Consider the following 21,467-nt stretch of genomic DNA (forward strand, 5'->3'; position numbering starts at 1 on the left):
TAGTATCTCCTCCTAAGATCAGAACTCACCAACAAAGAGTCAGCATTCACATCGCCAGATAGATCCTGGAGCTGGGAGGGGGTCTGGGGTGTTCAGACTTGGAATTGTTGAGTTGGGCAAGAATGCCCAGCCCGTTCTCATACCCAGCCAAGTTTTATTTTGGTGTAGGTCTATTGCAAGAGCAATCTCTGAGTGTGTGGCATTATGGAGGACATCCAAATGGTTAAGATGGAATTCCCTGATTGTTATTGAGACCTGAACCCCACCGTTCCTGAAATGATCTCTATCAGCCAGCACTCCTTGAAGCACATAGCTATTCATTAAAGATGGTTATCGCTGAGTCTGAGGTGAGAGCAGGGTTTTCAGGGGCATTCAACAAGGCGAGATCATTGGGTAGCATCTAAGATTAGCCCAACTCGACGTTTTTCTATGTGCTCCTTCACAATTAAGACTACTTCAAAGAGTCTCGCAGGTATCCGTTTAGCTCCTTAGATGTTGCAACATGAAATGAAAGCGCTTATGAGTTTGAACTCATAAAGAATACTCGCAAGCACATAAAATTGCTTAGTATCCCATAACAAATAAACATGAAATACCTTGCAGATGCAACAAAAGATCAAGGCAGTCATGCTAGGAATAAGCTGTGCTCAGTTCCCTTTGGACTCAGTGTTGCATAAAGCTGCTATTATCGCTTTGAATGTCATATCTAGACCATATATTTTCCATTACTGAGTAGTGCGCCTGTTTTGCAAATGTGGAAGATTTGTACAAATGGTAACCCAAGCAAAAGCATCTTTTTTATATATATGTAGATATATATATGTTCAGGGGTGACTGATTGCATGCTTATGTTAGGAAGCAGGGCCATCTGCTGATAGACCATCATTACTGGTCTGTCAAGCATATGTCTCTTTCTAAAACTTTCACTACTGTTTTATGATGCGATGTGTAAAAACATTGTTTTACAGCAGCTTTTGGCTCTTTTTAATAACACTGCAAACGCCTCTGGTTCAGGCAAAAGCAGTTTGAAGGCAGATTCAGCAGCAGAGGGCTCCCTTTTCCCCACGAGCCTCCCAACTTGAAGCTGCAAAAGGGAAATCTGACAAATCCTCAAACTTTCATTTACCAGGTCTGTTTGCTTGGGTTTTATATAGAGTATATACATATTATCCAGAGAAATGTTGTGTTTTTTGACTTTATTTTTTTCAACCTGAACACTGTACAAATGAGTTACTACTGTGACACAACCTGTTTTTGAAGTCCATTTTTTCCTGTATTTACTCTACGTATTCCCCTGATATTCCTCCTGCAAAGTAAAGCAGCAATTTGCGCTTTAACTCTGCATTTCAGAACTATTACTCAAAGCAAGTTATCTGTTTTGATTGAGCGGGATGTTTGCCAGACAGGAGTTCCCCTGCCATTAATCTTGCTGTGTGTCTGAGTGACAGACTGGATTATCAACTAAAACTTTCAGCCACTTGAGACTGCTACCAATGTTTTGCTTTCAAGAAGAAGAAAGAGTGGGAAGCCATTCTTCTGTTGGAAAAGAACAGAGGCTGGTGTAACTTAAGCAATGTGGAAACCCTCAGGAGTCTGTAGCATTATCTGGACAAACTAATATTTACTCCATGGCAGTGCAAACACACTCATTTACTCTGGCTTTATTCAACACTTTGGCATTGTTGATGGATTAACTCTAATGATGAAATCCAACCCATCTTCTCAGTTTGATCAAAAGGCTTCACTTTGAGAGCGCTTCGCATCGATCGCTTGCAAGTGAAACTACTACGAGAAACGCACAGGGATCAAGATTCCAAGCAAAAACTTACTGGTTACTGGGTAGCTAATATCAAGGAACTGTGATGACATATTTGCTTACAAATTACTGATCAGCTGCTATGCCATCAATGTGCACATTATTAAGGAGCCAGTCTCCCACAAAGATGGAAGTCAAATCAACAACAGTCTGTTTCTTTTTTTCTGCTGTGTTCAGAAGGACTGGAGATTTGCAGCAGTCTGTACATGAAAAAAGGCAAATAATGACTTGGTTTGAAGTCTGACCACAGTGCGGTGAATCTCTGTTTGAGTCAGGTCTGCTTCAAATAAAAACTGATTTGCTTCTCCCCCTAAATTTAGTCTCCAAAATTACACAGTCTTCAGAGCATGGTCGGAATGCACGAAACTTAAAGGTCCTCTTTTCTCACCAGAGCGTAATGAGAAACTGCTTGCAGAGGACGCTGGTCATAAAGGCAAACACCTGCAATGATGACACTGAAGGAATCAATCTTCCTTTATCCCACCCCATCAACAACAAACAGAGAAACTAGATTCCCCTGACCTGTTAGCCTTATGCGATGAAAGCAAAGATGACGGCTTTGCTGTTAGAGCCAGACGGACGGATGGATGTGGGAAGAAGCTTAGACATGAATATCTTATCATAAACACTGGTGATAAATGCATAGTATCACATGCAAAATTCAAGGATGATACAAAGACCTTGACTCAGACGACTGCTTACAGTTTTAGAAAATTTCCTCTAGTCAAATTAATTCAGCTGGATAAAAGTCCATCCATCCATCCATTCGCTTCCGCTTATCCTTTTCAGGGTCGCGGGGGGCGCTGGAGCCTATCCCAGCTGTCATAGGGCGGCGGCAGGGTACACCCTGGACAGGTCGCCAGTCTGTCGCAGGGCCAACACACAGGGACAGACAACCATTCACACTCACATTCACACCTAGTGACAATTTGGATTATCCAATTAGCCTATCCCCACAAGCTGCATGTCTTTGGACGGTGGGAGGAAGCCGGAGTACCCGGAGGGAACCCACGCAAACACGGGGAGAACACGCAAACTCCACACAGAAAGACCCCGGCCTGATGGTGGAATTGAACTCAGGACCTTCTTGCTGTGCGGCAACAGTGCTAACCACCATGCCACCGTGCTGCCCTGGATAGAAGTACTTTTATGATTTTATGGATAAAAGTCATAAAATCATAAAAGTACTTCTAGTACTAATAGTCTTGGCTGCTGTTTTATTTATTTATTTTTATTTTCAAAGTCGCCTTTATTTGGCATTCCACTGCTTTCTACTGCAGCTCAGTGATGAGCGCAGTGACCTCATTTTAGTAAGGTCTTGAGCTGGAACCCATGGCAGGACAAAGGACCAGACCCAGAGCTTGTCTTTGGGAATTTTAAGGGTATACTCCCTGGGTGATCCCTAGTTCTGTTTGTTTGACTTCTGTGATCACTGTGTGCCATGCCGGTCTCAGCTAAGCATATTGTGTCCTGGCCTGGTCAAAGAGGTTCCCAGGCTCAGACGAGCTGGACTCAGGCACTGCATACGTGTCGTGTCATTGCTCTGCAAGTGCAAGCTGAGGTCCCCCGGGAGGGGGGACAATAGGGTTTGAGTGTTTAAGTACACTTTAAAGGTTTCCCCATGATTGACCTTGAAAGACGACCTGTCGCTCAGAGGTGTCTCTGCAGTATATCGACTCACTTTTATACTTTGACCTACTTTTACTTAAAATTGGTTAAATTCAATGAACAAATATTCCTGTCTTCATACCTTGCTTGCAAAGATTTGTGAGTAATTCTGGGAATCCTCTTTTTATGATATTGTGAACAATAGATAACGACTCAGCTAATTAAACTCAGCCTCTCCGGTATGTGCTGTTTTTATCCAATCATGTTACCAGTATGTTGCCAAGCTGGCTCTGAGATCTTCAACCATGTTATTTCTTCTATTTCTTCTTACACAAGGTAAAAAAAAAAAGAAAAAAGTTGGACTTTTCTCAAATAATGTGCGTGGGAGTGCGCACGTGTTTGTGTGCCTGTCTGTGCATGCATGCGTGCGTGTGTGTGTGTGACATCTGAATGACGCTTTCTGAGAAGCATCGAGGGAATTGTAAGTCAACACGCGGTTTTAATCTTTGTTTTACATGTATTGCATTATATGTACGTAAAAAAATAGTAATAAAAATAATAAAGTAATAAAAAATTTGAAAATTAAATTTCATAAAACTTCAGTGTCAAGTAGCTTGGATGTAAAGAATAATTATGATAAAACTAGTGTAACTTATATAAAATGCGGTTTGGTGCTTTCTGTGCAAGAAAACCTCAACATGCTATTTTTTCTAAAATGATTTTTAATCTGTTTCACTCAAATTGAAATGATAACGTCTGTGGGACTAATTCAACCTGCTGCACAGTGAGAGTAGCCGAGCAGCATAGGGCTCCTTCACCTTACTTTTCTCTGTGTTTTCACTGGGTCAGCCAGCCAGTCTAGCAGAAATAAACTTTTCTTTGGGGGAAATCTAAGCCTTCCTCCAAGAATTCCCATATTTGCATTTGCAGGTGGACTGAAGATGGCATGATGCCGTATCCATACGGTGTCCTGTTTTTAATGGACAAAGACTCAGCATTCTTTGGCACGTAGTGACCCCTGAGTAGAACCTCGTCAAATTCACATGTGTGTTTATTTGTTTTTTTTCCCACGTGACAGACAGACAGCCTTGGATTTCAATTATAGAATAGCAGAGAACTTGTTAACTCAGTAACAGATAGCCTTAGCATGCACAGGGACACCTTCATCATTCTTGAGTGGTTGAGAGCAGGAAGAGCTGAAGCATTTCCTCTAACACGCTGACACTCACCTTTTGTGTCGGTTAGCTGCATACAGCTGTTTTCATCGCTTTTTCCCATGAAGAAGCTGATAACGGAAGTACTTTTATGCATTATGAGATGTAAATGTGAGATAAACAAAACCACACTGACAAGTGGCGCAACCTAAAATACAATATTTAATATATCTAACATCTGTAAATTAACACTATGTGATGTGTAAAAACTCTAATTTCTGATTCTATAGAATCATATTGCAAAAACAATTACTGTTTCTACTTTGACCACCTCTTATTACATTAACAGGGATCCATTATATTCAATTTCCAAAGTAGCAGTCAATGTTAAATTTTGCTTGTATGTTTATTGCTTGGATAAGATTCAGTCAACACAGTTTCACCATAAACAAGTACTATAGCTGCATTCACCCCCGTTTGCCAAAACATACAAGGTTTCCTTAATAAGCTACTAAAACGCTTCTCAACCAGGGAATAAAAAGCGATTGTATTTCTCATTATGGTTTCACACCATGACAGAGAGAGTTTGGGAGCTGAAAGACAGAGGGTTCACCAGACAATTGAATGCAGTTTAAGCATTTCTACAGAGGCCCACCTTGTTATTGTGGCTTGGAAGTGCGACTTGTGGTTGTCTCAGTCTACAATAGAGAGCGATGAATGAGAGGACAGCCCGTAGCCACCCACATAGGTTTGTACCATGTGCTCTGTGGAGTCTACTGTGTGTGTGTGTTTTTAATATATTCTTCTGTAGAAAAATTATATGTACACAGTTTGACATTAAACTTGCACTGCTTTCTGCCTTAATTGCATTTTGCAATTGTATATTCTCTCTAGTATGAGAATATAAATGCTACCTATACTCCTCTGTTTTGGTTATTAAGTATCCTTCAGTATCACTTCACCACATTTCATTGCCAAAACAGAGATATTTTCTAAATGTCTATTTTCTTTCAGTGCACACCATGTCATGTGGGTTATTTCCATATTAGTTTTGTGTCTTTTGGTCTGGCTCGTGGAGCTACTCGCTCTTACTGGTGGAGTGGCTACATCAGACCCCTCTTTCAGTTTAAACCCATGTTTTCGCCATGCCAAATTAACAGCCACCCTTTGGGTCATTGTTGCATGTGAGTGCTGAGATGGGAAAGGCATATCTGAATGAGAAGCACCAATAACAGCAACACGCATGGTTCTCCACAACTGGTTGCACTCCGTGTTCTTCAAAGGGCCCTCTGTCTTTCGCTCTCTCACTTATTGTGCGCCGGTTCAGAGCGGCAGTTGACTGCGTGACACAGAGTTTCCTGAGCCTCGCTGCTCGCAAACACACAAACCGAAATACTGGTTGTTTAAACCTGACGATACTGTCAATATGGGAAAGGTCAGACAGTTATGTATATGTTTTAGTCCTTCCCGGATGTTTCTAAAGTCAATAGGTCAGTGTAAATTTGCATTGATATAGACATGTGCCTGTCTTGGTTATTGGCCAACAAGTTCTGATAGGGGTTGGCAGTTCTTACTGGCGCCTTCGCTGCAAACGCTTCTGGGAGTGGCAGTTGCTAGGCAAGGTCAAAAGTTTGATTAATGACATTCGTTGCTGTTTACCTTTCACCTTTGGTTGCATTATCTCGTGAACTCACGATGTGATGACAGCATTCGTTCCTGGTCCTACGGCACATGTGCAGCATTCAGCAGAACAGGTTCTGCATGATTCAGAGCTGCGCTTACAACTTCCTATTATCTCATGAATAATGGGGTGATCAGCATGTGCTGTAGGACAGACATACAGGAAGAAAAGGCAGGTGGGTGACAAAAAAAACAATCCCAGAGTGATATCAAAGAGCAAATTTCATAATGTACGAGTGTCTTCTTTCACTAATAGTAAAAATATTTTATTAGCTTATTTACACCTAATCTGATAGACTAATTACACAGTCCGTTATCTTTTATTGCCTTTAAATAAAATAGTTGGTGTGCTTTTACGTCTACGTGAAGTCAAATGTCTGCAAACAAGCTATGATTTGACTTTTTGACCTCTAAAGTGAAGAAGTGAACTGTAACCAGAATCCTGATCTTCATGGGGAACATGTACATGTGTAAAAATAAAAGAACTTTAAAAAAGGAACTTTACGTACCTAGACTACACTGATGCCCTAATGTGATTGGAGAGGTTTTTATTCTGAGGGATAAGCCTGGTGCTTTCTGTCTTTTTCCTTGTGTTATCATCTGGTGTCTCGATAATCATATGTAAACATAAAATACTTACATCATCTAAATAATGCCAATTCGATGACATAAATAATATCGTTTTATGACTGTGACAAATGAAAATCTGATATCTTAAAACCCTAGTGACAAAAAATGAAAATGGCCTTTTGATTCTAATGCTACATGTAAAAAAAGTCCATGTCGGACTGGTTTGCACATTTCTTTAACTAGGAACGTGCCCTCTGTAGTTTATTTTGATTCCTCATATACTACTGACATAACCACCAGGGCAAAAAGCATGTATTCATTTGCAGCTGAAAATAGTCCCCAGTCCTTTGTGGAATAGCATTTGCTTAAACACACAGCACAAGACAGTCTGAATTCATCTGAGAGTTCTGTATTCGGCTGTAATGAATGAACTTGGGGACGAGAGCCATGGAGAGGGTCAGAAAGTCACACACTGATAGATTTAAGCTTTTTCTTCTTCTTCTTTTTAAAAATGATTGATGGTAGCAAAGCTCTTATTATTTAAAAAGACAGGAAAAAGCCATATTCTGTAAGAATTCCTTTGAATCACATACAAAGACAGTAATAACGCTGCTTTTGAATCTTCTCTCCAAACACAATAACGCCCATTCACCCGTTTTAAGGATCCATCTGAGTTTCATGCAGGACTTTCCTCCTCAAACCAGCAGACAGTACCGTGGTTTACCACTTGCATTTTTCGGGAGAAGAGTCATCATCTTATTATCACCTAATAAGAATTTGAGCCAAAAATTAAGTATTTTATTTGGTGGTAGCATTTTGCATGTGTGTGGCGTGGTATATGTTTCAGCACACTTTAAATAAGTCACAGATGGGCGTTCTGGTAGAACATTAATTCTATAGTTTCCACAAATTAGAGAGGATTCTCTTCTTCTCATGACTGTCTTTCTCTTTGCCAAGATCTAGAGTAAAATAGACATGCGAAACTGCTGACAAATTTCCTTGAAGGTCTGTGTTATGACTTTCCACTAAAGGAGTGGATTTTGCTATAGGCATTGATATTTACAGACAATATGCACAAATTATGACAAATTACAAGCATTCTTCTAGTTTAAAAAAATAGGTCGGCTTTCATGGCATTGTTTTCAAAGAGTGCATTTTAATTGTGTTTGCAAACATAATTTCATGGTCTTTTAGTCATCTGTGTATAATAATCAAATCTGGCCTCTGCAATTTGATGTGATCCTGTGGTTATTCTCTTTATTGCTGTATTGCTGTATCCTCAAAGGCAGCAAAAAACAGCAGCGGAGTCTCCTGAGAGAAAAAGTGAAATGATACGTTTTCATTTAGAAAGCCAAATGTCATCATCATGTCTCTGTCCCTTTTACTTTTAGAGCGTCTGGTTGATGTGGTGAGCTGGCAGAGCAAGTAAGAACATGGGAGGGAGACATTTATCATCCCCTAGACTACAGAGCTGTAACTCTGCCTGCTTGGAAATCCTGTGGACAGTCAGTGGGGGGAAAAAGCCAGTAGTGACTGCATTACAAGAATGATACAAGAATTTTCACAGACCCATTGCTTTGATCTTTACATTCTTGGTGAAAAATGGTTTAATTCTAAATTAATCTAATAATAATATTTAGAATATTGATAACTTTTGGATGTGTTATGAAGGATGTGCATCTTTTTGCATGTATAACTTGCACTGTCTGATCTAATTTAGTCTAATTCTTTCAAGAAAATATTAACATCACGCTGGCGACCATGACAGTTTTAATTCATGAGCGTTTCTCACACGCCTGTCAAAAAATAATGTTCTGCTCGTCAAGGATGAGGATACGCACATGTTCCAGCATTGTACATGCTTGCATGCACCATGTTTCCATGGCAAGGCAATTCATTTGAAATTTCAGACATGACTAGAAGTGCTGACACTGACCTCCTTTCTAAAACTGAAACTTTGCCAACTTGCCACTCTCTTTCTAAAAGGTTTCTCGTGTATCTTTCTTTGCTTTTTCCAAGACCTGCCATGTCGCCTGTCCTGAGATGCTCTCTTGTTGGCTTTGACTTGTGCAAAGGCAGCGGATGAGTGAGTGAGTGAGTGACTCCTGGCGAGCCTAGGGTAGTTTTCCCCCTTAAAGCGAAAAGAGGACACAATGTAAAATGCCTCAAACCAAGCAAAGTGTCAAATTCATAAACTGAACTTTGGTCTGTGAAGAACTCTCACTCTCTCTTGTACACATGGCAGACACTGATGGATTGTTACAGTTGAAGACAGGAGCGCCTGTTCTAGCTTTTTAAGGAACCTCTGTCACCGTTTCATTTCTGCTTGGATTATTAATAGTACTTAATATCATATCCATTAGGCTCAAGGAGGCCAAGTTCCTATCCATCTCTCCAAGTATCTGTTTGAGTTTTTGGTATTTGAGAATCCTTTCAAGTCTAAGTTTTAGAGGTAAGACCCTTAAGACCAACAAGCTCGGTGCCCAGAAGTATTAAAGCCTGGGCATCTGCATACTTTTGTGGTATTACTTGCGTTTAAAGTGTATTGCATTACGTGGCAAATGCATTTATCAATTTAAAGCGAGGAATCCAAACCGATAAATGCTCATGTGTATCATTTTACATTACAGTTCAAGTAAAACTAATGCAAGTAGGAATTTCTGTATGCAGCTACTGGATTCATCTGACCCGAGGCAATTACAGTCATCTGCAGAGAGATCAGATTGTAGATCTTTAAAAAATACAAATTCTTTTTGACTGTTGTTTCTTTTCAATAAAAAACAACATCTGAAACTAGCCCACCTGCTGCTCTTTGAGCACAGAGGGTCTGCTGAAGACGCAGTGGGGGGTATCACTTGCTGCCCTGATTGATGACCATAGGTCCCGTAGGAAGTAACCCCACCACCATGAAGGAGTATTTTGCGAACCCCAAGTGGTATCCGGGAAAACATGAACGACTCCAGTCAGGGAGCGTGTGTACTCAAAGGCCATCTTAATGTTTGGATATACTGAGTCACTTGGGATTTTGCTGCAAAAGGGGAAAAGAATCAACAGCTGCAAAATAGAGCTTATGACACCCAGATTCCAGCATGTATACCAAAACCAGCCAGTAAAAGACATTAAAGTGCTTTGTATTAAGAAATCCTGGCCTTTTACAGTCGATCATTGCCAGACATTTAATATTTAACTGCTTTTGTAACGGCCGGCAGACAGTGGCAGGGACAACTGCTGTGTCTACGCTTGATTTTGAGATTGTTGTGATTCAGAAACCGTTTTGAAAGCCCACAACATGATCAAGCTGCATACGCTGTACCCAGCAAAATTCAGCAACACCACTATGGCAATCGAGCTGCATTCCAGTTATGCATGTATGCCCTCGAACTTTACAACAACAACATCAGAATAAAAGAATCATAACTCGATATGAATAACAAAAAGCTAAACTTACTGAAATTCATGATAAGTATTGAACTGATCCTCCCTCCAGTCAACACACTTTGAGTTAATGTGTCTGATTTTGCTCAGTTTTATCACTTTAGAATAAACGGATACAATCAATAATCCCAAAAGGTGACTGTCACCTCAGCTCAGTCAAAACACTGTCAAGTCATTCCTGACCGACCTGAAAAGTTAACAGCTTGGAGCACTGGGAACTATAAAGCCACAGCTATTAATTTTTAAGGCATGCTGACGTCAAAAAGGGGGAAGAAACACATTTAGACTATATGACAACTCTTTCTAGCTGGATGTGCTGTTAAAACCACAGAAATGCTCATTGTTACTCAGCCAAACTAAACTGGGTCTGTCACCGAAACAACAGCAGTGCTCACATTCCCCCTGACCACACGTCCTGCATCAGTTCCACTGGAAGTGATGCAGGTTTTACACGGGAACAACAAAGAAAATTCAAATTGTATTCGTCGTTTTTGTTGTTTTGTTTTTTTTAACGAAATTTATTTATTTGCTGATTTATTTTATATTGCAAGTATGTATAAATTTAACATTTAAAAGAATTTTAATTTTTAAAATATTGGTTGCCCAGAAAATAATCGGGGGGGATTTTTTTAACATTTGTAATTAAATGAAAGTAAAAACAAACAAGTAAGCAAATAAATAAAAACAGTGTTATGCGAGTGTGAATGGTTGTCTGTCCCTATGTGTTAGCCCTGCGACAGACTGGCGACCTGTCCAGGGTGTACCCCGCCTTTCGCCCTATGACAGCTGGGATAGGCTCCAGCGCCCCCCGCGACCCTGAAAAGGATAAGCGGAAGCGAATGGATGGATGGACAGTGTTAATCCACTTTTACTGGTGAAATATGCAAAAGTGCGAAAATATTAACGAAAATATTTATTTCTGACCCAAAGTACAGTTAGACGTTTTGCATTGAGACAAACTAGTGGATTCATACACAACGATAAGTACCATGATAACATGTAAGACCCTGCCTCACATACCAGTGGGCTGGATTTGTTAAAACGCACCATAAATAGGGTCGATTGACCCCCACACATAGAGGCCAAACATATAAGTGAAATCATACATGACAAACGTGGTCACAAAAACCTTCAGTGGCGCACAGTGACGTCTATTAAGCTGTGAGAAGTCTTTTCGTTACGGCTGGTACAGTACAGCCAAACAGGTCACAGGAATAAACAGTTTACACAGAGAGAGCGGGCAGAGCCTATAGGCCTGTATGGGAAAATTCTCGTAATTTCTATGCGGGACAACAGATCCCACAGGCGGCATGTGGGTGGATTGGACTGTCAGCTGCTCTCCTGCACACACCGTTCATTAACGTGTATGATCAGCCCTCAGATTTTTATCACGGTATCAATTACAGGCCCGATAGCATCAGCCGAGGCGCCCAGCCAGTGGGGAGCTCTTTGGAAGTGTAGGCAGGTTATGCCTGTGTAAACACAGTAATTACCTTTCCCGGTAAGTAGTAGTACTAATCATTCTACCAATATAAAGAGTATAAATCCAATCAAAACATTTTCTCATAAAAGGCAGGCTTAAACTTAATCTCTTTGTCATCGATTCAAACAGGTTACAGGTCATTAAAAGCCTCAAAAAAGGCCAAACGACGCTTTCACAGCTCTTTATTTCACCACCGCCTGGAAAACGGACATCAGTAATATCTGGCAATATCTTAAAGGCCTGTGCCATCACCAATATAGCCAAAGTTAGATTTCAGGGTCCTAATGGTAGGTTAAATTTCTGGTAATCAAAAGCATAATGATTAAGAAAAACTGGCACGAACTGGGGTGAGCCGACCATGGCACTGTCACGGGCTGAAATTAAAAGAAAACTTTACTTCAGCTTTTTCATCTGATTTCCAAATCATAAACTCATCACCTAGTCCCATAAATTAGGACTGAACCAGCTGGTGTCCTCTCATTGATCAAAAGTGAAATGATATCAGCGGCAACAACATGTGGCATTTAAGAAAAAGGCTTTATTTTTGAATATTTACAATGAAATTATAAAAATATATAATTAAAGCTTTGGCAAATATTTTACATTTAGACAATTTATATAATTTGTTCACATCGTTGAGTCACTGTAGAGTCATGGCCACAAATTAAAGATAAGATAATGATAAAAATGGCGGATTACAGACCAGCTCTGGTTTTAGGAAGAAAACATCCAAGGCGGAGGAGACTTACACAATGTTTTTTGATTTTTTTTTAAATCCTGCAATCTCAATTGGAGAATATACTGTCCAGCAACATGAAGGGTTTCAAATGAAAAACAAAGAAAACTATCAGCCAGTGCGGGGAAACACCGATACATCCATGCAAGCTTACATTCATATGGCCGCAGAGACCGGCACTCATAATGCACGTGATCTGGCCCGTGTTTAGATGCAAACAAGCCGTTAGTGTTCAGACTTACTGTCGCAGTTGTTGAAATGAGTTCATTTAAATGGTTGTGGTGACTAAGGTGTTATAATCCCCGGTTATGATGATGAGGTAGGGAGACTGAGTCCGTGCACACTGTTCAAGTCTTCATGTTGCTGCTGCTGCTGCGGCTTGCTCAGGGGACTGGGCGGTTTTCTGTCTCCTGCAAAAAACAGAAGAAATATACAGTGTGCAAATTCCCATCAGGTGATTATTTGCTTCTGTAGAATGGGTCTAAAGAGAACTGTTTTACTTAAGTTTAAAATCCACTTGCTTTCCTCAAACTAGGAACATTTTCAGACGTATTTCCTTAAAAAGTAAGTTGGCTGGCATGAAGTTGTCCAAGTCTGAAAGGTCAATATTTGATCATTGTCATACAGTTAGACTTTCTCTGGGATTGGGTGTTTACATCCGTTACGGTCATTGCTTATTGCAAAGTGTGGGTGCGTGACAAGAGAAAGGCAGGGAGAGAACCGCGTGGCCTTGTGCGGCCACCAGCTGAATACATTTCAAAAAGTAAAAAATAAAACAAAAACACAACAACAACATTTAATAAAAAATTACAAGTAATAATAATAATGATAATAATAATATGCCTGCCTGTCCTGTACCTTCTCGGGCCTGGTGTTTAAAGGTCATCGGGGAGTGGATTTCTCCTGCGTGCATGCTCATCCCGCTGCTTGGGTGGGACAGAGCCGGGCTCTGCGTCTGCCAGTGGTGGTGGCCCGGGGCCACGTATCCGCCTGCTGGCCCACTGTACACCCCGTACTGATTGGTTGGGGAGTAAGCACACGCCGGTACATAACTAGACAATGTCGAGGAAGGCTGTGGACAGGCAGATAAGACATGCGGAAAATAAGCACAAACACACAAAATTGACAGAACTTCTAATTGCAGGCTGTGTGACAGCGGCATGTGGCCTTCGGCAGTGGTTCTGAGAAACGGTGCTTGGTGTTTGAGTGGTTTCGAATACATGTGTTTCACTATAATTTAATTTACCATGAATACGCTAAACTAGAATATATACGCGCTACTAGATTTCCTCCATCGACCATCCACTTCAAAACTCAAAAGACTCGTTTACCCAATAAAATCCCGCCTGAACGCAAAAAGAACTCTGTGGATGAGCCCTTTTTACAGTTTTGCCACAGGCCTTTGTAGCACGAGCATCTGGCATTAAGCACTTTGGACTGTTTCTTTTACAGAAAATAAATTAAAGCAATGCAAGGTGTGCATACGTGTGCAGTTTGAGTGTAGAAAGGTCACGGGCCGTGCAGTGTACCCACAGATTTTTACCTGAGCATATTTTATGTCGGCGTCAATGGCTGACTTGTCAATCCCGTTGACTGTGTGCGCGGCTGGGAAAGCTGCTCTGTTGACACTACCCCACTCCTCCATTTTTGGTGGGTATCCCTCTGTCCCAGCAATTGCTGATTTAGAGACAGTAACTTTACGTTAAAAGTGTGTAAAAATTAAAAATTCTCAGGTTTCAGAAAATCAAAAGAAAAAACAAAGGAAAGGTAAAGAAAGGAAAATGACAGGGCAGTTTTATTTAACGTCATAATTATAAAAGTAGAAGACAGGTAAACAATTTCCTCACTAACTTTTCTTGAGTATCAAACAGATTTAATTTTCAATACTGAAAAATAGTTTTCAAGACAGGATAAATATAATATTTAATACTATAATAATTATAATTACTCCAGCGCGCAGCTTAATAATGAGTAATAAATAAATAAATACAACTGTCTTAAAAAATAAACAGAAAAAAGCTGTTCGGTTAGAAGGCAACAGCAGCTCATTATAAACATTTCTCTCCGTTTTAATGATTTTTTTTTAGGTTTTATTACATAATAAAGTCCTACATGTTATTTTTTATGCGTATGAAAGACAGAGAAAATATAATTGCATAAGGTTTTGAGGAATTTGATCGAGAAAGTATATCTTTAAATAAATATATATATATATATATATATATATATATATATATATATATATATATATATATATATATATATATATATATATATATATATATTTATTTATTTATTTTTAGTTCTACATATGTTTTGAATAAATTCAGTTGGAACACAACCGTAGCTGTGAGACCCAACAGTAGATGAGTAAATGAGTAAAATGAGTAAAACACCAGCAAGGCAGAGGGAAAAAAATATAAGGAGTGCTTGAATTATTAGGTTGGATGTAGCAGGTGGGCAAGGTGTTTGTAAATGTATCATCCCATGAAAAGGCCCATTGAGCGTGGCCTTACTACGTTCTGGCTGAATGGTGAAATGGAGGCCTGTGCACATTTTAATGGGCACATTGTCCCGTCTGTTGCCATAGCTGCTTGTACGCAGAGGTATGGAAACTAGTCGTGTGGAATTGCACAATAACCAGCTGTTCAAGTTTATTAAGCTCTTATTTGTGAGAGATAAAGTGTCGTGCATTTTGAAGCCTGTGATTTTAAGAATTATAAAGTGTCGTTTTCCTCACCTGTAGGATCCATGAAGGCTCGTATTCCGAGGATGTTACTGACGGTGTGCGCAGAAGGCCAGGCCCTGGAAATGCTCACATGTCCAGCCGTCACTGGTACTCCAGGAGGGCTGCCCATTTTAGTGCTAGTGGGTGACATAGTGTTGGGGTAGGAATAAGGGTATATGTGGTTGTAGGGGAGGCCTGCCTGCGCGGAGGCTTGCTTGGTGCTTTCATACTGGTTAGGCTGGGAGAGATTTCCAATCTTGTTGCGTAAAATCCTGCTGATCGAGCTAACCGACGGGACATTGTACTTGTCACAAACACCATCAGCCAAAAGCCTGTCCCGGATCTCCCAAGCAAAGATCCCGGGGTCATTTTGTTTGTAGTCCCTGATGTTTTTCACCACGTTCGGCGTCGTGACTCGGGGTTTGCTTCCACCGATGGCACCGGGTAGTATGGAGCCAGTCTCGTTGTACCTCGCTAAAATCTTGCTCACGCAGCCGTGGGAGACTCGGAGTTGCCTGCTTATATCACAGGGTCTAATCCCGAGCTGAGCCAGCTCTACAATTCTTAACCGTATGGCGTTAGGTAGAGGTCGGCCGTTGACGAACACACCGCCCAGTTGGTTCACCTCTCCATAGGTTTGCTCTGCAGGAAAAGAGAAAGATACGAGTTACATGTTGTTACTCTTTGAGTTGAGTCCACTAATGTGATCAAAGAAAATATTACAGCGTGTTTTTTCATTGCATTTATTCTGACACATATTCAATTAAGCGAAAAAAAAAAATAGTGAGAGGCAAAAGCATTTTAAAATGCTCAGCTGAGACCGTTTGATGCAGTTCAGTTGTAATCCACGCCATAAACCGAGTTCATAAAGCTGATAGCTGGTTAACCTTTACTTTGCAACTATACAAAGTATATAAAGTGTTTGGCTGGGATTAGCCTCCAACACAACAAAAACATAAAAAATGGCGAGCTCGAAGAATACAAACAAGAGCGCTTCAAAGAAACGCGTCTCACTGGATAATTGGTTCTGTGGTTAAGTTTACGATTTAAAGCTTTAAACAGGCTGTCATTCCTGCTCAGCAGTGCTGGAAAAAATCCCCCAAAGAATAAACTTGTTCTCCAAAAGGTTTTTTTATTTATTTGCACATTATCTGAACTTGGAGAAGGGGAAAAGTTCCTTAATTCTCTTTTTACGCAGGCGTGCTGAGTTTGGATACGCTTCCATAAGCTACATGTCACTGAAGCATGCAGACGGTAAAGGCTTACCCATTTGCCTATATGTTTCGAGATGCTTGGAAATATAGGTGTCCTTTCAAATGGCTGAATGCGCCGAGCGAGATCAGAGAAGAAAAGGGAACGGGAGGAATGAGCCCCAGAAGAGAAAACGTAGACCTTTTTAAAATCCTCCGAAAGCAGCGTGCCCGCTTCTTTTTGGAAGCAAGTGCCTGCAAGGTACAATAGCGCCAAAGTGATCTTCATCCGATATATGCAATTTAGAGTTATCCCGGGAAGTCCGGAGCCTGCTGGAATTAATTTGGAGCGTCCTTCAACCCTCGCTGTTATACGCCGAGTCTCTGCTTTGGTTTCATTGGTCGTCCTGTGCTGGAAATGCTCTCAGCCAATACAAACCCCATCCGGTTTAAAGCTGCGCAGCCTCCTGACAGTTTTGCATAGAGGGAAGTGGAGACAGGGAAGCGTTTCATCCACCGTTTCTGGTAAGGACTTGTAATATGGGAGATGTAATAAGCGGGATGACAGTAGAGGTGTAACCTTGCTGAACTCGTTCCAAGTAATTTCAGGTCTAAAATAAAATGGAGCCATTTTTAAGACATGTATTAATATCGATAACGCACGTAGTTCAGTTTGACGGTCATTTTTAATAAATGAATCTCACTCTCTTGAACGTTACAGTGTAATTGTATTCATTTAACTGAAATTGCATCAAATTTGAATGTATGAAACCAGTGACGCGTGTTTAAAACAGGGAATGTGTTTGTTTTGTTTTTCTAAATTACCCCCAAAATCTCAAAATATTCTTTTAGAAGATCAGATCTGACACGTTTACAGTTTGTAGAGACTTTTTCTAACTTTTGAGATAAAACAGTTTTGCTTACTTACGCCAACAAATCTTTTTCCTCTTTTTTTATATTGTATATAATAAATAGGCTGACTGAGCAACTCTGGAGTATTTAAAGGTATTATCCCGCAGAAGCGACTCTCTTAGCCACCAGAGCGGGAGGAAACTTGCACACTTCCAGCCTGAGTCTTTTTATAAGCCAGTGTTAAGGCATCAAACATGGGAAGGGCCTCATGTAATCGATACCTCTGTAGATCGCGGAGCTCCCAGACTATGGCTTATCGACTGGATTCCACAGACATACATTATCACAGCATGTTTTCGGAGTTTCCTGTGCAAGTTTAGAAGGTATCGTTTATAAGCTCGCAAAATGTTACTTGTAAAACTTAACAGTCGACCCAATGGTAACAAGGTGTAGTGTCCCCCCCCCCCCCCCCCCCCCCACACACACACACACAGACACACACACACCAATCCTCACACACAAGGACGCACGCACGCACGCACATAACCGGCCCAACCCCTCTCCTCTCTGTCTCCTGACTACGTCTCCATCCAAAGCTGAAAGCAGGACACATGGAAAGCATCACGTTAGGTCAGAGGAATAGAGTCAGGGGGGCTGGAGAAGATCGCCTGAAAGCTTCATACCTGCCACGGACACGTTTGGTTTTACTGTGGACTTTGTCTGGAGACCAAGCGACCAGATATCACAAGTCCACATGCTGCATTTCTGCATTTGCAGGTTGCAGAGCGGTGATACTGGACAAACATGAGGAAGCATCAGTTGTGTTCGTTGTTGAGTATAAATTCTATTTAAACATTATTATTATTATTATTATTATTATTATTATTATTATTATTATTATTATTATTATTATTATCCCTTCTCCGCCAGTGCCCGGCTGGCATTTCTCCCCTCATCTGGACATTGTAGGAACTGCACCGGTTCCCTCAGCACCGCCTCAGCCTCCGTATTTGAATTTGTTTCTGAATGTTGCATGGAAACAAAATATCCAAATAAGCGGCATCGATTAAAACCTTACATTTGCATTTTAGAAAAATGCTACACTGATGAGTCAGCTTTATTATTGGATACATTTACGCAGACGTTATAACACTTTTTGCGGTTTTTTCTCCTCGGCTGACGTTGGACAGCGCTTCAGGTTTTAGTTTCCTGAACTTGAAATTGTCATAATTGCATCACGTGCATCAGTAATTATTTGGAAATACTGATAAATGATACCTTCATTTTGAAAAGTAAAAAAAACAAAACAACTTTGAATACCGGAATATGAATATATGCTGTATCACATGCACATCTTCCACTGGACTGCATTTTTATTATCTAGCGTTTGTCTCTGTGAAATATATTTATTTTCCAGTCTTGGAAATCTGAATTTCTTGGCTTCCGAGCTTCTCGTTTCTCAAATTCAGATGTTTAAAATGATACTGAAGTCAGAAATATGCACGGGAGCGACCTGATTTTCTGCCGCGTAAATCCAGGATGGGTCAGTTAGATAAGAGGCTTCTAGGTCGAGGTCGGTGGTGTGGCTGTATTACAGGAATAAACGAGATTTGACTAAATTGTTTGAATTATTTGTATCCTGTGTTAATGTGTTAGACTGTTGGAACATTTTCTCTCCATGAAAGTAAACCGCAGCTGCTGCAGGTCTACATTTTGCACGCATGTCAGGTGTACGTTGAACCGTCTGACTTTGTCAAGTGTGACAAAACAAAGCAACCTTGAACCGCCCCCACGTTTTTTTTCAGGAGTCACATTGTATCATGTATATTCATAAAATACATGCCCACATAAACATAAATAAATAAACCCAAAAAAGTGCTGTTTAATATCCAATATTTAATTTTAGATCTGAATTTTTTACTCAATGTATTTTGAGGAGAAGTTTGCCCGTGACTACTGTGACAGGTGCGTGGATATTTTCAGATGTTTTCATTTAGCATGAGCATTGATAATGGGGATAATTTGAAGAACAGCAATAAAATTCACGTTATTAAATTCTGTGCAAAAGCAGCTTTTAGTGTGTGTTTACCTTAATTTTTATTCTAGTTGCAGTGCGTAAGACGAAACTGCAACGTGCAGCATTATTGCGCATTAATGCGTCTAAAGCAGGCTTTTACTGTGAAGAGAAACAAGTGTGATCCGTAGATTAGATATCTTTCCACGGGGAAATCATTAAATGTATTTAGTCTGTATTAAATCCTGCTGAAAAAAGTCAGCCTCTGTTCAGTCTCTTTTTATGCCACCCGTACGTGATGACTTGGGTGTGAGAAAACTTAATTTCATTTAGACCTGCCTTTCGTTTAAACAGGCCTCATTGCATTATTGTAAATGTTCTAAAATTTAACTTGAGAACATGATTTATCATAAATATTTGATTACCTGCGAGCATATATAAAATAAAACGAAGCAAAAAGAAACAAAAAGAAAGTACAAAGGTCTCCAGGGTGTATATTTTCCCTCCAAATCGCTTTTAGATCAAACGCAAGTTATCTCATCCAACTGACACCTGACACCCGTAAGGTGCAGCGACCCCGGTCGGTAAATATTGATGCTGGTTTTAAGTGGCATCAAAGGATTCGCTTCCTCGGGTGTGCTTTGTCTTTAAAGTTTTAAGGTGAATTTAAAGTTATATTTTTCGTTGTCTTAGAGGGGCCTAAAATGTTGGAGTATGGTTTTCGTGTGTGTGCGTTGGAATTTAGTGATCTGTTGGAAGCTGTTGTACAATTGTACTCCTTTGTAAATGGGGGAGAAAGCTGAAATTAATGAAGAATACCTAGCATTTTCGTGTGCATGCACAGTAATGCCTCTGTGCAAGTCTAACGCAACCCAGGCCTCCTACTGGCTTCTTGGAGTGAACAAAAAATGCAAACACATTTACGTGATGAGTACGTGATGTTTACATTCACCCTAAAAAGTGTGCAACTGTCTCATCTCTCACCAGGTACCAGGACCCCCTATCGTGCCACCTATAGACACCCCTGTCTTTCCCATTTCAACAAAATCAGTCGGCTATATTTTTTGACATGGTTTCAATTTTCTTTCCACAACCGAGCGAGCCATATTGTTTTATTGAAGAGCTTTTTGTGTGTGTCTACGGTTTTGATTTAGTGTTTGTGAGTTTAGTGATCTCAGCCCTAAATATGGAAATTATTAGTCAGGGTCCAGCCTGCTCGCTTTGAGCACACCAGGAAGAAGACTGCAAGTTTAAAGCAAAGTGTCAGAGAAAGTCCTGAACAGAAAAAAATAAATACGCACCATTTGTTTTTTAAATTAATTAACTTATCTTGTTTATATTTGTGCCTGTTGTTGTTGTTGTTGTTTGTTCTGGTTCCATAAAAGTTTTGACTCAACATTTGCCTCTTTTTCAAAATATCACTTGTGCGTGATTTAGAATATTTTTAGCCTTTCACGGGTTCTGTGTGGTAAGAAGCCCTTTTTGCTCATTATAGGAAAAGGGGAGAAATCAATGTTTTTCTGTTGAAAGCCAACCAAGCTCAACCTGTAAAGAAACACAGATTCCTTGGTAAAGTATCCCCCTCCTTTACAAAATAAAGTTTGTCCATTCCTATCTGATCTAGAGGCGGTGATGTGTAGTTTCTTTGTGCTCCTGCTGGTGAAGTTCTGCTAAAAGGAGGCTGGGAAGGCAGCAAGCTCAGTTCTTTTATAGCCGCAAGACCCACTCTGAGCTGCAGAAGACGCCTAATGAGGGTGTGCAGCAGTGCCATGTGAGACATGCCAGCTTTTACCAGGCTGGATAATTGCTCGTGACCTTCACTAAACATGTCTCAAGTGTCTGTGTGTTCTGAACGTACTTCTAATTGTTACATTGAGGGCAACGTCTCAGGATTACACACTCATTGTGAGTGTTTTTGGATGGAAGCCCAGGAAAGTCAAATGTTTTAATTCTGTTTACAATGGGGAGGTGCATTTGTAGCTTGATCTGATGGCATTTATGCTTGAATTAAATGAGCTATGGATGCTTTCTGCTTGTAGTTTACACATCTCAGTGACTATAAAGACTACCAAAACTTTTCAATTAGTACGTCTTAACGAGCTATTTTGTTTTTCTTACTTACTCCACAAGTATGTCATTTTCCTATGGAAAGAGTTCCTTCTGAAATAGGTGGGCTGAATTTGTTTTCATGCCACTGCTTG

The 21,467-nt window shown here is 40.3% G+C and overlaps 1 protein-coding gene and 1 long non-coding RNA gene across 2 annotated transcripts; one reads left to right on the top strand and one right to left on the bottom strand.

The window, feature by feature from the left end:
* Nucleotides 1-12,264: 12,264 nt before the first annotated feature.
* Nucleotides 12,265-16,896, bottom strand: pax1a (paired box 1a). The gene is made up of 5 exons (XM_026152230.2): nucleotides 16,477-16,896; nucleotides 15,223-15,852; nucleotides 14,026-14,159; nucleotides 13,341-13,554; nucleotides 12,265-12,892 (listed from the first exon to the last, which is right to left on the bottom strand). The coding sequence occupies exons 1-5, from the start codon at nucleotides 16,478-16,480 to the stop codon at nucleotides 12,789-12,791; spliced, it is 1,086 nt and encodes a 361-aa protein (XP_026008015.2). The 5' UTR covers nucleotides 16,481-16,896; the 3' UTR covers nucleotides 12,265-12,788.
* On the top strand, nucleotides 16,874-20,885 carry LOC145422354 (uncharacterized). Its single transcript, XR_013903637.1, has 2 exons — nucleotides 16,874-16,925; nucleotides 20,254-20,885. It is a non-coding gene; the product is annotated as an uncharacterized LOC145422354 (long non-coding RNA).
* The last annotated feature ends 582 nt before the right edge of the window (nucleotides 20,886-21,467 follow it).

The sequence above is a fragment of the Astatotilapia calliptera genome, chromosome 19 (assembly GCF_964374335.1).
Source record: "Astatotilapia calliptera chromosome 19, fAstCal68.1, whole genome shotgun sequence".
In the NCBI taxonomy this organism is placed as follows: domain Eukaryota; kingdom Metazoa; phylum Chordata; class Actinopteri; order Cichliformes; family Cichlidae; genus Astatotilapia; species Astatotilapia calliptera.

Excerpts from the sequence above, each read along its gene's own strand:
- pax1a (XM_026152230.2), bottom strand. Across the intron at positions 14,160-15,222 it reads AGCCTTCATGGATCCTACAG|CAATTGCTGGGACAGAGGGA; the intron begins GTGAGGAAAACG and ends TCTCTAAATCAG. Across the intron at positions 12,893-13,340 it reads TAAACACCAGGCCCGAGAAG|GAGACAGAAAACCGCCCAGT; the intron begins GTACAGGACAGG and ends TGTTTTTTGCAG.